Raw genomic sequence first — 12,883 nt, 5'->3', positions numbered from 1 at the left:
GAGACTGTCACAGGTCGGCTCAGTAGATGGGGAGGTGAGCGAACACATACCGGCGTTCGCTCACCTCTCGATCCTGTCACGGCTCTCTGCCGTGACAGGGGAGGGGATGGATTCCCCCCTCCCCGCCAGCGCTAACTAGCTGAACAGACAGGGGAGGGTACAGCTGGCTCTGCCTCTAGATAGGCAGAGCCAGCTGTCAGTCACGCAGCTGGGCGGATCCAGACATAATTGTCGGGATCCGCTTCAGCTGCAGTGTCTCAGTATACCGCGAGCAGCAGCTTGCGGTATACTGCGGCGTCTCAGTATACCGCGAGCTAAAGCTCGCGGTATACTGAGCCCAGGGTGATGGGAGGACGCTAGTTTGTGTCCTCCCGTTACCCTTAGGAGAACTATGGGGAAAAGCCTTAACCCCATAGTTCTCCTTTAATCCCTTCATGACGGGAGACGTGCACCGTACGTCCAGCCACACACGTGATGAGTTATTTGCTGCTTTAGAGGGCTGTTAACCGCTGAGAATCAGCTTTTAACATTCATTAATGGGTGTCTGAGAGTCACGGCATTCTGACAGCTCGTATAGATCGAGAGATATCTCTCTCAAGCTATACTGGCTTTTTTTTTTTTTCTCATGAATAGATACATAATGTGTCTATTCCTGTAATGTATCTATTCCTGAAAGAAGAATGTTTGTTTGTTGATCGTTGTTGCAACAATCAGAAAACCTTTAGTGACAGCTGAATCCTGAACTGCTGCAGGATCAGTGTCACTAACTTATTATCGGCTGTTCTGAAGTTTGAAGCAGCCTGATAATAACCAAAAATTTATTAATTTATCATGCAGTAACAGTGAGATTAATTCACAATGACTGCTTGATATAATTAAATAAATAAAATAACATTTTTAAGTTAAAAAAAAAGGGAAAAGTGTAAAAAAAAAATAATTGTGAAAAGTGTAAAAAAAAAAAAATGTGTAACAAATAAAATAAAATAAGGGACAAATAAATGAATGTATTTATTGATTTTTTTTTAGCTGTGCTGGTTTTGTAAAAAAAATACTACAAATCAAAACTGGGAAAAAAGTGGTTTTTTTTACGTTTTTTTCCTCTTTTTTTATATTTTATTTGTCCTAAGTGAGGCGTTAGACACACATATGTGATATAAATATGTAGCCCTATCTGTCCTCTAAAAAACAATATATAATATGTGTGGGTGCACTTTGTAAGAAAGTATATTACTGACGTGGAAGAATCACACAGCAAAAATGTCAAGTGTGTCAGTCATTTACGAACAGAAACTAAAAACAAGCTCAGTCATGAAGGGGTTAATATGTCTGCATGGGTCTGTTCCGACAAGGCAGAATTCTGCCCCTTATAGCACATCTCTTTTTTACCATGTTCTGTGCCTTAAACCCCTATGAGATGTTTTGATATACCTATGTGACCATGCATATTATCTAATTACCACTGCCGGATCACAGCTGTTGTATACTTTTTATTGTCTCCTAATATCTTGTTTCTTACATATTGTATTCTGAAACGAATTGTTTAAATCCTGTGAAATATGCTAATAAACAACCGATTCAACTCTATCTAGCCTTTAAATTATTCCGTTTGCTATTTTGAAAAGCCAAGGTAGTGGTGAAAAACAGCCATTTCAGGACCACGTCCTTTAATTATATATTTCCTGCTATAATTATGTGTCCCTCTCTCAGAAGGTTGGGAGTTATGCAGTACATACTACCAAGTACATTTAGAAATGAGCTCCAAAATCACCTGGGTGCACGTATTTTACTTCATGTGGTAATGGGGCCTTTGTTGCTAAACAGAACGTCCAGCCGCTACGAGGTGAAAACGTAATCATAACCACCTCAGGCGAAGGATTGTAGTCACAGGCCGACTTTATACGCCCCTTACAACCTGAGAAAACACGAACTCTGTAGTAACAATTCAGCCAACCAGTGACCGCAGTCTGCCACGGGGCGTGGCCCTCCCCTCCGGCTGTAAACGGTGATGCAAAGCCTGGAACATGCGCCCTGCACGCCGCTCTCTTCCCTGATAATCCCGGAGAATGTGTAGTGCGGGCCCTGGGTGCGTCGGCACCCCGCCCACTTGCCTGTGCCCGGCCCTCGCCCCTCCCCCGCCTGACTCCCTCTTTGGATGAACGTTGTCTATAGTGTCACATCAGACAGAGGTGGACAATAGCTGTGGCGATGTCGTCTTCGTCATCATCCGAGCAGTACGAAGAAGGGGAATATGAGAGCAAGCCCAAGAGGCTGAAGATCGGCCAGGAGGACGGAGAGATAGACTGTGCATCGGAGGAGCATGATGGGGAGATAGCAGCAGCACCTAGAGACTCAGGCAGCTACGAGGTAACATATATGGACAGAATATTATGCAGCGAAGTGTCCTCTTTTTCTAGATCGTATTCCTTTTATCTGTGATTGAAGGCTGCTGATAATCACAGTAGAGAGGTGTTATTTCCTGACTATGCATGGCTGGTAGACTGATGGATGTTGGGGGGTCATTGCTTTGTGCGTATGTAGATGGGCTGATCTGCTCCTGAAAGCTCTTCTTCACTCGAGTATATCAAAGACTGCCTTGCCAAAAACAAGCCTTACCACCGATCACATCTGTGTGAAATGGTGTGTGTTCCTGCAGTGCATGAAAACGCATGTTTGTTTTTTTGCAGATGTGCTGCTATTCATTCTTAATGGCATCCAAGCACACTTGCCATAGCATGCATGTTTTAGTGCTCCAAAATGACCATGTGTTTTTGTGTGGTTTTTGTTTTTTTAAAAAGGTGCACATGCTTTATTGTTGTGTTTTTGTCAGTCTATTGAAATAAAATGGCTGTTTGAATGCAATGCATTCTAATGTGCGTAATGTTGACAAGTGTCAACTGGGTCTTAGAAACAACGGCCAGCGCAGACAAGGCAATTTGGAGAGGCTCAGTTCACACAACCACCACGGTGGTATGCGCTGAAGAAAAGTACAGCATGCTGTACTTTCATTACAGCAGGATGCAATGTGGAACAACCACCCCTCACACTGCAGTGCCTGTAGAACTGAATAAAATGTCACTTGTGACATTTAAATAAAGTTCTACCAAAAAAAAGTACACAGTGCGGTGTGCCATTTTGCGCAGCGGCTGATGCGAATTGGCCCTTAGTCCCCTTGCACACTTGTGTGATTTGAAGCGCTTCGGCCGTTGTGTGACAAAAGGAATCCTATTATTTTCTATAGTGCTGGGTTGCACCTAGGTGGTGTGAGACTGAGAAATGTCAGGTGCTTCTTTTGGTGTGATGTTTTTATAGACTTCATTGGGAGCTTATTAATAAGGCATTTAACATTCATTTTGTGCATTTAGAGAATGACAGTAGGCCCCACCCCCAGGCAAGCGACACTTTCACCTTCACAAGACATAATTCATGAAGACACACAAGAAAGAACAGAAACTTTAGTCCGGTATACACACTTCTGTTTTCTTTGTTCAACCTGTTGGCTGAACACAGAAAATAACAGTCTGTTCTAACGCTTACGAGTGTTAATCGAGTGTTAAACGAGGCATCTCCTGCTGTTTCTTTGTATTCTGACAGCAACCACCAGCCGCTGTCAGAATACCCAAACAGAGCTGGCAGCTCATTGGCTGCTGGCTCTGTTCAGCCGACAATTTCCAGATGATGCTCCTTGCATCAGCTGATTGTAGGTTGCCGGTCGGAAAGGTGCATGAAGAACTGGTCAAAATCTGAAGCTTGTATACCCGGCTTTATTCCTCCTAGATCGCTATACCCCAATCTGCCAGTCATTGGATTGTCCGTGGCCACTCTATAGCGTAAAGTAGGCTAAACACGGTGCACATTGTGGCCAGTTCTTGATAAACTGGCAGCACCTGTCTGCCCAGCATCCCTCGATCAGCTGTTTGAAAGAGCAGGTTGCAAAATTTTCATCCGAACAGAGCCTGCAGCTGATTGGCCAGCGGCCGCTGTCATGATATAATGGAAACAGCAGGAGATTCCTCCATCCATGCTTGTAAGCGTTGATGGAGGAATCATATTTTCTTGGGTTAGCCTGCAGATGAAATGCGTTTTAAGTGTAAACCGCTATATCTTCCAATTTGTATGGCTGGCATCCTACTAATGGGCTCTGGTCTGGTGTCATTGCTTTAGGGACACCCTTTATTGAGACTGTTGCCAATTTGTTCAGATTGTTTTATGTTTTCACGCCAATTCTATAAAACTGTGCAAGAAGCAGACGCAGTAGTGGCCATATACCAGTAGAATTTCGTTTAGAAAAAAAAATTGGAACATTTGTTCAATTTTTTGATAGTTAATGGGATCAAATCGACAACTGCAGTGCTGGAAAAAAAAATGAAGGCGCAGGATGGAATTTCTTTTTTTCTTGAACAGAATTTCTAACAGTGAATGCGTTGTTGTTGTTGGTTTTTTTTTTTTGTTTTTTTTTTTAAATTTTAGAAACTATTCTTTCCAAAATGTTGAAACCAAGCGGAGGACATTCGGCAAGTCTCTGATGGCATTATGTCCTGACGAGATTTTTCATATCAACGTTTGTATACATATCTACAAGTGTATGGCAAGCTTTAGCAACCAGTCTAGTTGGGGTGCAAACAACTCAGTCTTGGGAATCCTTAAAGGAGAACTATGGGGTCAGTGTTTTTCCCCATAGTTCTCCTTGGGGTAACGGGAGGACACAAACTAGCGTCCTCCCGTTACCCTAAGCTCAGTATACCGCGAGCTACAGCTCGCGGTATACTGAGATGCCGCACCTGGAGCGGATCCCGACTTAGATGACGGGATCCGCCCAGCTGCGTGAGTGACAGCTGGCTCTGCCTATCTAGAGGCAGAGCCAGCTGTACCCGCCCCCTCCCGTTCCGCCAGTCAGCGCTGGCAGATCGGAGCAGGGAGAGGGGAATCCAGCCCCTCCCCCTGTCACGGCAGAGAGCCGTGACATGATCGAGAGGTGAGGGAACCCGGTATGTGTTTCCTCACCTCCTGATCTACTGAGCCGACCTGTGACAGTCTCATTGTCACAAGTCGGCTTAGAACTATGAGGCGAGTGGAAATCACTCATGTCATAGTTCTCCTTTAAGGTGCCCATACACCTTACGATAATCGTGTGCGATTGACTTTTCGTTTGACAATCGCAAGGTGTATGGGGAGTGTGCAACCGCCAGTAATGTACAACCTGCATTTGGAGTGGAGCTTACTGGGATATGCTTCTATGCATATTTGCAAAAAAGTGTAAATCCATTCTAGTGCAGGGAGGCAAATTAATCTGGACATCAGGAGCCAGTCTGTCCAGCCTTGCAGCCAGCAAGATTTTTTATTTTTTTTTCCTTTTGTGTGTGCCTATTTCTAAAAAATGTTTAAAATCTTTCTAGTGCAGGGGGTGGAAAAATTTAGTCAGTGCTCATTGTACTCCCCTACGTTTTCGGCGTGTGGACTATCCCTTGACGTCTTCACTAGGGCTGCAAGCAACGAGTCGATCGATAATGAGAATAGTTGCCAACTATTCTCATTATCGATTAGTTGGTTGGATTCCCTAGCTCTCTCCTCGACGCTGGGAGGAGGGCACAGCAAACAGTGGGTGCATATCCAGCCTGCACTTTGAAATGGCCAATAGCAGACTCGCTATTGCACCAGCCCACTTCCTGCTGTATTTACGTTCAGCTGCTGTCTGCGGAATCTTGCCACTGGCAGCTGTCATTTCCTGGCTGCAGCTATTCACATGGTGCTTGCGTACAATACAATGATTTAAAAAAAAACCCCAAACAATTATAAAGTGGGGGGAAAAAAAGTAATTTTCGGTTTCGGCCTGGCAAATTCTGCTGCGGGAGGTGCGTTGCAGTGCCATTCATTTCACCCACAGTGTGATCGCCTGCACTGGAACGCACGATACTGCAATGCCGTGCATTTCATTGCAGTGTGATTGCAAAAAATTGTGCATGCGGTTTTATTCTGAAGTAAACTTTGCAACACCTGCATTTGTGCATTTTATTTTAAATTAAGGATGGTTTTCATTCAAAAACATTTTTTATCCAATTCATCGGCCGCCTAATCGATGATGAAAATAATCATTAGTTGCAGCCCTAGTCCTCACGTTTTAATGCAGGGTTATTGGCCCTGCGTTAGGCACATGATGATACAGCAGGCCTATGACCACTGGAGCACAGAGAAGATGCTGCGGGTGCCAGTCTTGGTGCTGGCCATACACCAGTAGAATCTGAGGCAGCTGAATGTCAACACAGCAGGCAGGCGGGGATTGAAAGGGACACAGAGCGCTGCAGCCAGCACTAGCAGGGAGGAGCAGTGCAGCGACAACTAATCGATGATGAGAATCATTGCCAACGATTCTCATTATCGATTATAATTAATCTCATTATCGATTAGTTGTTAAAGCTCTACTAGTACTGTGTCATCAGTTGCTGTTACAACCACAACCAGTGTCCTGATTGCAAGCAGTATCAGTACTAGTGTGGACAGGTACTGTTGTGTCACAGCCAGTGTTTACCAGTACCTGCTGATTACCAGTGCGGTGTCAGCAGGTACTGCCACAGCCAGTGTCCTGATTTCCGCCAGGTACCTTTTTACAGTCACAACCAGTGTCCTGATCTCCTGCCAGCACAAGTACCAGTTCTGTAAGAACAAGAAAAGTTCAGCAACCACTAAAAATGTAAAATAAAAATAATACACTAGTGAGGAGGTGTTTCAGGCTCTCAGTATGACTGATGAGAGCAACGGAGAGACCTCATAGTCAGATTCTGATTCAAGAGTATGAACCTCTTGAAAGCAGTGGTTCACTAACCACCTCAGATTTAGAAGATGGAGTTCTCACAGCTAAAAGAGCCAGGCATACTGTGCCATTAAACATCGAACATGCAGCAGGCAAGCAGCTTCCCCATGAAATGGCAAGCACCAGTAGTTGGTTGCTCCAACATAGGCCACAAAGACTTGGGCCCCTGAGAGCCCATACTAATGTACCAGAGGCACTTTCAAATCCCTTGCGGTTACCCCTTACTTTAGCAACACCTGTCATCCCCACATTTGCTGCCCAACCTGGAGTTCAGGTGCAAGCTGAGAATTTTACACCTATTTTCTGTTTTTTTGTTTTTCTTAAACTATTTTTTACTATTCAATTTGTGTAGGACCTTTTTTATCACCTTTACTCCATCAGGGATACCACTTCTATGTGGACAATTTTTATACCAGTGTGCCCTTATCCAAGCACCTTTTCCTCAAGCAAAGCCCAGCCTGTGGTACAATGCGACCAAATCACAAAGGCTTACCCCGAAATCTTGTCAACAGGAAGCGAAAAAGGGAGGAGTCTGCAAGTTTGAGCACGAGGAACATTTAGCCCTTAAATGATAGGACAAATGGGCTGTTTATGTGTAATTCTATGGCTGCCCATGCTGTATGTGAGAAATACCTTTTATTAATTGTTAGACATGTAAATTTCATTTAGTTCCGAATAGATATTCGTACAAATATCATAAAATTTAGATGCATCAGAATTTTCGAATTTGAACGAGTCCGAATGGTCCTTTAACCTCCCTGGCGGTATGATTATGCAGGATTTTAGCATGCCAAAGCGGTACATTGTTTTTCATGGCATCGTTTTTCATGGCAATTTGTTGATTTTATATTGTAGGCCTTTTTGGATGCCATGGATGTTCTCAAGTTTCCAGGCAGAAAGAACAGTAAAAGTGCAGGCAGGGAATTGGACAAAGCTCTAATGACAACATTGAAGTGAAATAGTTTGATACATATATGTAATTATAGCAGATTACATTATATTCTGTGTAAATGTCATGTTTTCACTTTTTAATTTCCCGCCGGCTCCGCCCCCCGCTGTGACGCCCAAAAACGAGACTGAATGCCGGCATCGGCCGGGCGCACACAGCAGAGGACACCGTGGGCTCGCAGGGGGAAGGTAAGTGACATTTTTGTGCTATCCCAAGTGTGGCTCGGGGTTATCGCTCTTGGTACTGAAAATTAACCCCGAGCCACACTGCCAGGGAGGTTAACGAAAATTAGGATCCGTCTGAATTTCGTTCACCATGCAACTAAATCGGACATGGACTGTTCTCTGGCCAATCGGATCTCTTTTTTTTTGGATGTTGGGGGGTTGCATTACAGGTACAGTCAAGTAATTTAGTTCCAAAACGGAAATTCAGGCGCATCCGAAAAATTAAACAAATCAAATTTTGGATCCAAAAAATGAAAGAAATAAAAACCTGAATTGAAACAAAACTATTTTTTGTGGGGTTACATGTCCTATTAATTGTGGGGAACTTGTGTTTAAAAAAAAAAAAAATACATTTTCTTTCTTCATTTTCAAAGTACTTACACCAAAAAAATCCTCTTCCAAATTTTGGGGTGTCTGCTTTCCAAAATTAGGATATTTTGTGGGTGTTTCTGTCTTGGCACTCCAGGGCCTCCAAACATTTGATAGGTAGTCAGGAAATTAGATGTGTAATTTATGCCTATTGAAAGCGCCACGTGTTCCTTGATTTTTTGGACCCCTCTATGTGACTAGGCTTGCGAAAAAATCTCACATGTGGTATCCTCATATTCCGGAGAGATCTATAAATGTAAAAAAAACTTGATATTGTCGAAGTTATAGACGCCTCGACATTGGCATCAGCAGAAGGGTTAAAAGCCTTATTTCTTTGTATCATTTGTAATTCTCTGTATACATGGGGGAATCCTTATTTGCTACTAACTCATGCAGGTGTTCTTCAAGCTTTAGAGTGCTTCAGAGCTGTGGTCTTTCTTTTCTTCTCATTGGGGTGCGTGTCGCAGAAAGAGGTACATGTACCTATTTTAAGCAATTGGCTCACGGATATAACCTTATTGAAATCAATGGGGCTACGCGGCAATCGCTATGTGCAATCATGCACAATCCCGGGGCCCCTGATATCTGAACCTAGCTTAATCCAAAATGACGTTTGGTTGTATGTTTGCACTGCAAGTTCAGACGTATTATGGCTATCCTTTGCTGATCCCACAAATTGTAATCACTAGATAAGTTTACCATGTCTTTTTAGTTCCACTTTTGCAGCCAAATTGGGATTACATCTATTTTTATATTTGTTACATGTTCTCATTTACATAGCGTATTTAAATAAATAAAAATACTGCTTCCATACTACTTGCTCTTCCTGAAACAAAATGTTTTCATTTACACATCTAAATGGTAATATTTTGTAAAAAAAAAACCAAAAAAAACTTTTTGTTATGATGTGCGAATAGGAACACTTGGCAAACCTATAGAGGACTTTTCTAAAATTTGTCTGAAAAAAGTGGAAATACATACACTAGAGATGTGATGCATCACTGCATGTAATGCATGCACGGTTTCTTTTCAGGACTGCAGGAAATCTTCTGTTGATTCTGCAAAGCTGCTCTGTGCTACCAGGGTGATATATTCTTTTTATTATTAATTTTATTTTTTCTTTAAATCTTCTGACTAGTGGATTTGCATGTATGGTAAATTTAAGGCTCACTTAAGTTTTATTAAGAATTGAGCATTCATAATCTCCAATATATTGCCACCTGCTTAATGCAGACCTGAATTGTTTTTTGTTTTGTTTTTTGTCTGGGGGAAAAAAAACAGCCAAATCAGTTGAAAATTATTAAATTGTGCAAGAAAAAACACACACAAGCACTAAGATCAGACATGCTGTGGAACAAATTCAAACCTGTCTAAAAAATGCGTTTCGGGTTAATGACATTTATGTGGAATCTGTCCAGCAAGCCTCAGTGCACATTTTTTATTGCTATATGATATCAAACAATGTCAAATAATAAGATTTAAAGTGTATGTGAGAAACCTGCAACTGCTACATGTTTGTGTTCCTTTTTTATACTGCATTTTAGTATAGCCTACACTTACTTTCAGTTGTAATCTGACTTAGTAACTGAAAGCATATGAATAAAAAAAAAAAAATGTAATGTCTTGGCAGAGGAAAGTGACATTGGGCTCAGCTCACAAAGCTAACACACCAGGATAAGCTTTCCTATTATCAAAAAGTGCCAGTTATTTTCAGTTTAATCTCAATTAAATTTTAGAATGACAGTCTCATGGATGAAAATAGAGTGCCTTAGACTGGTGTTAGAGCCTAGTGTCACTTGTGTTGTAAAAATGTTTTAGTTTCTCCTTTTGCATTTCTGGCATCTTTTTCTTTAAGCCGGGTTCACACCTGGGCGATCCATGACCGCGCAGCAATCGTGCACGATATCGGCGGCTTGCCGTGCGGTCTCTGAGTCACCCACCACCGCCTATTGCGTTGGGGGGTGCCATTATTTTCTAATGGGGGATTTTCTAATCGCGCGGTTTGCCATTGCAATTCTGTCAGTGCAACCAAACCCGTTGTGTTGCAAAAAAAGGTACAGCCACGATCGTGTGTGATTTACACTGGCAGAAGTGTGGTGGGCAACCACGCAATCTGCCTGGCATGATTAGGGTGCCATTAGAAAAGAATGGGACCACAAGCGCGATCAGTGGTGGTATGCGATTCCGTGACCGTGCAGTTTCGTGCACGATTGCTGTGCAATCACGGATCACTCAAGTGTAAACCTGGCTCAGAGTAACAGGCTGCAATGTATTAAGTTGTTTTTATTGGGTTTAGATATAATTTGAGAATCCTATCACTCCTTAGATGTGGTGGCTGCATTTGTTTTTTCAGGCTTATACCCTTTATTTTTACCTGGCAATCCTGCCAGTAAAACACTTAATTTCCTTGGGTGACAATGCTCATTCACTGTACTGTAGCTATGGAGGATAAGCTTTGTAACCCTTGGTAAGCAAGTGTTAGGACTACATAACACCCCCCCCCTCTATTCTTATTTACATACTATAATGAGGTATTCAAAAGTTCAGAGCTTCCCCAGTTCTCCCACTGCTTGAGGTACTACTGCAGAGTGTATGAAAAATTGCAAGCTCTTTGAATTTCTAGTGTGATCAAAATTAATTTTCTTTCTCTGGTAGGTTAATTGGCCCTCGTATGTATGCATGTGAGATAGGTACCTTAGATTGTAAGCTCCTTGAGGGCAGGGACTGAGGTGAATATGTACTGTGCTATGTAAATTGTCAGCGCTATATAAATACCTGTAATAAATTAAATGACAAATCACTTCTGATATGAGAGGCAGTGGGATTTTATAGTGATAAATACTGTAGATCCATAGGACTAAAGCTAAAAAGCTATTTTATCAAGATGTAGAGGTTTAGCTATTGTTTAAGTCAGCCTGGTTACAAAATGGTTAACGGAAATAAAAATATGTATAGTAAGGCTGGGCAAAGCATTGTAGAGTAGTGACTAGGGATGGGAAAATTCAGTGAGCAAAGGCAAGGAGTAGGGACCAATATGTGCTGGATACATACTACATAGCAAGCAATCAGCAATCTGTATCCGTGTTGGCATAGAAGCTAAATACCTGGCATGTGTTCCAGCGCACATACACTTTAGGGCATTCTGCGTTTCAGCCTGAACTGCACATTATTGGGGCAGCATGCACTTGAGAATGATTACACACATTTAATTGGTTGTCAGTGTGTAAAAGCATTGTATCAGTGCAGGGAATGTTTTAATGTTATTAGCAAACTTAGGGTGATTTAAATAAACAATCCGCTATTAAGCAAAGAAAGGAAAATGATCCCTATAAGGCCTCATTCACACTGCCACACATATGCGCGTATTGTACCATATGCAGCATATGCAAATAAATGGCTCCATACACATAGCTGCGTATGGAGCCGTATATTTGCGTAGCGTATTGCTGCGTATTTACGCGCATATACACATGTTCACACGCATACACCCACATACGCACGTATAGTACATTACCATTTCTATTACGAATGATGCATTCTGGGATTGCATATAGTGAACGCATATATTTGCGTATATGCGTGTATATATACGCAATATACAATTTTGCTCTTGCGTTGTGTGTGTGAATGAGGCCTAAAAGGACACTGAAATTAAAGGAGAACTATGAGGTGAGTGCTTTTCACTCACCTCATAGTTCTAGGCGACCTGTGACAATGAAACTGTGACAGGTCGGCTCAGTAGATCGGGAGGTGAGCGAACACATACTGGCGTTCGCTCACCTCACGATCCTGTCACGTCTCTCTGCAATGACAGGGGAGGGGCTGGATTCCCCGCTCCGATCCTCCAGGGCTGACTGGGGGAGAGGCGGGTACAGCTGGCTCCGCCTCTAGATAGGCAGAGCCAGCTGTCACTAACGCAGCTGGGCGGATCCAGACATAATTGTGGGAATCCGCTTCAGCGCCTCAATATACCGCGAGCTGTAGCTCGCAGTATACTGAGCTTAGGGTGACGGGAGGACGCTAGTTTGTGTCCTCCCGTTACCCTAAGGAGAACTATGGGGAAAAGCACTAATCCCATAGTTCTCTAGAGCCGACGTGTGACATTGAAACTGTCAAATGTCGCCTCTATTAATGGGGAAGTGAGCGAAAACATATTGTTGATCTGCTCCCTTCCCAATCATCTCCCCACAGCAAGCGATGACTATCCATTACCGCTCTCGCAGGGATTCTCCCCTCTACGATCGTCCAGCACGGCGGGCATAGCTGGCTCTAAAGATGTTTCTATTATCAGGAATGGGATGTAAGAAGACCCAGTGTCTAGGTATAAAATAGCTATAGATGAATAAGTATAGACAGGTATAATATAGCTGCAAGTTTGTAAATGGATATTGAAAAGTGAAATCAAATCCAGATTGGATGATAGCCGGCTGTAAAGTGAAGGATAAACTATAAATATGATATAAAGAAATGAGGACTATACATACTGGGGAAAATCAGATGGGGCATCTAAAAAAAAAAAAAAAAGGAAAGCTGCAA

General features: G+C 42.6%; 1 protein-coding gene across 1 annotated transcript in view; it reads left to right on the top strand.

The window, feature by feature from the left end:
* The first annotated feature begins 1,985 nt into the window (after window positions 1–1,985).
* HNRNPLL (heterogeneous nuclear ribonucleoprotein L like) overlaps window positions 1,986–12,883 on the top strand; it is a 57,504-nt gene continuing 46,606 nt past the window's right edge. Inside the window, exon 1 of the mRNA XM_018563572.1 lies at window positions 1,986–2,364. Coding sequence (XP_018419074.1) covers window positions 2,206–2,364 — 159 coding nt within the window. The 5' untranslated portion in view covers window positions 1,986–2,205. The remainder of the gene's footprint in view (window positions 2,365–12,883) is intronic.

This window comes from Nanorana parkeri, unplaced genomic scaffold (assembly GCF_000935625.1).
Source record: "Nanorana parkeri isolate BGI_ZX_2015 unplaced genomic scaffold, ASM93562v1 scaffold677, whole genome shotgun sequence".
Taxonomy (NCBI): Eukaryota; Metazoa; Chordata; class Amphibia; order Anura; family Dicroglossidae; genus Nanorana; species Nanorana parkeri.
The sequence above is the reverse complement of the archived record's forward strand: the minus strand, read 5'-3'. Positions and strand labels throughout refer to the sequence as shown.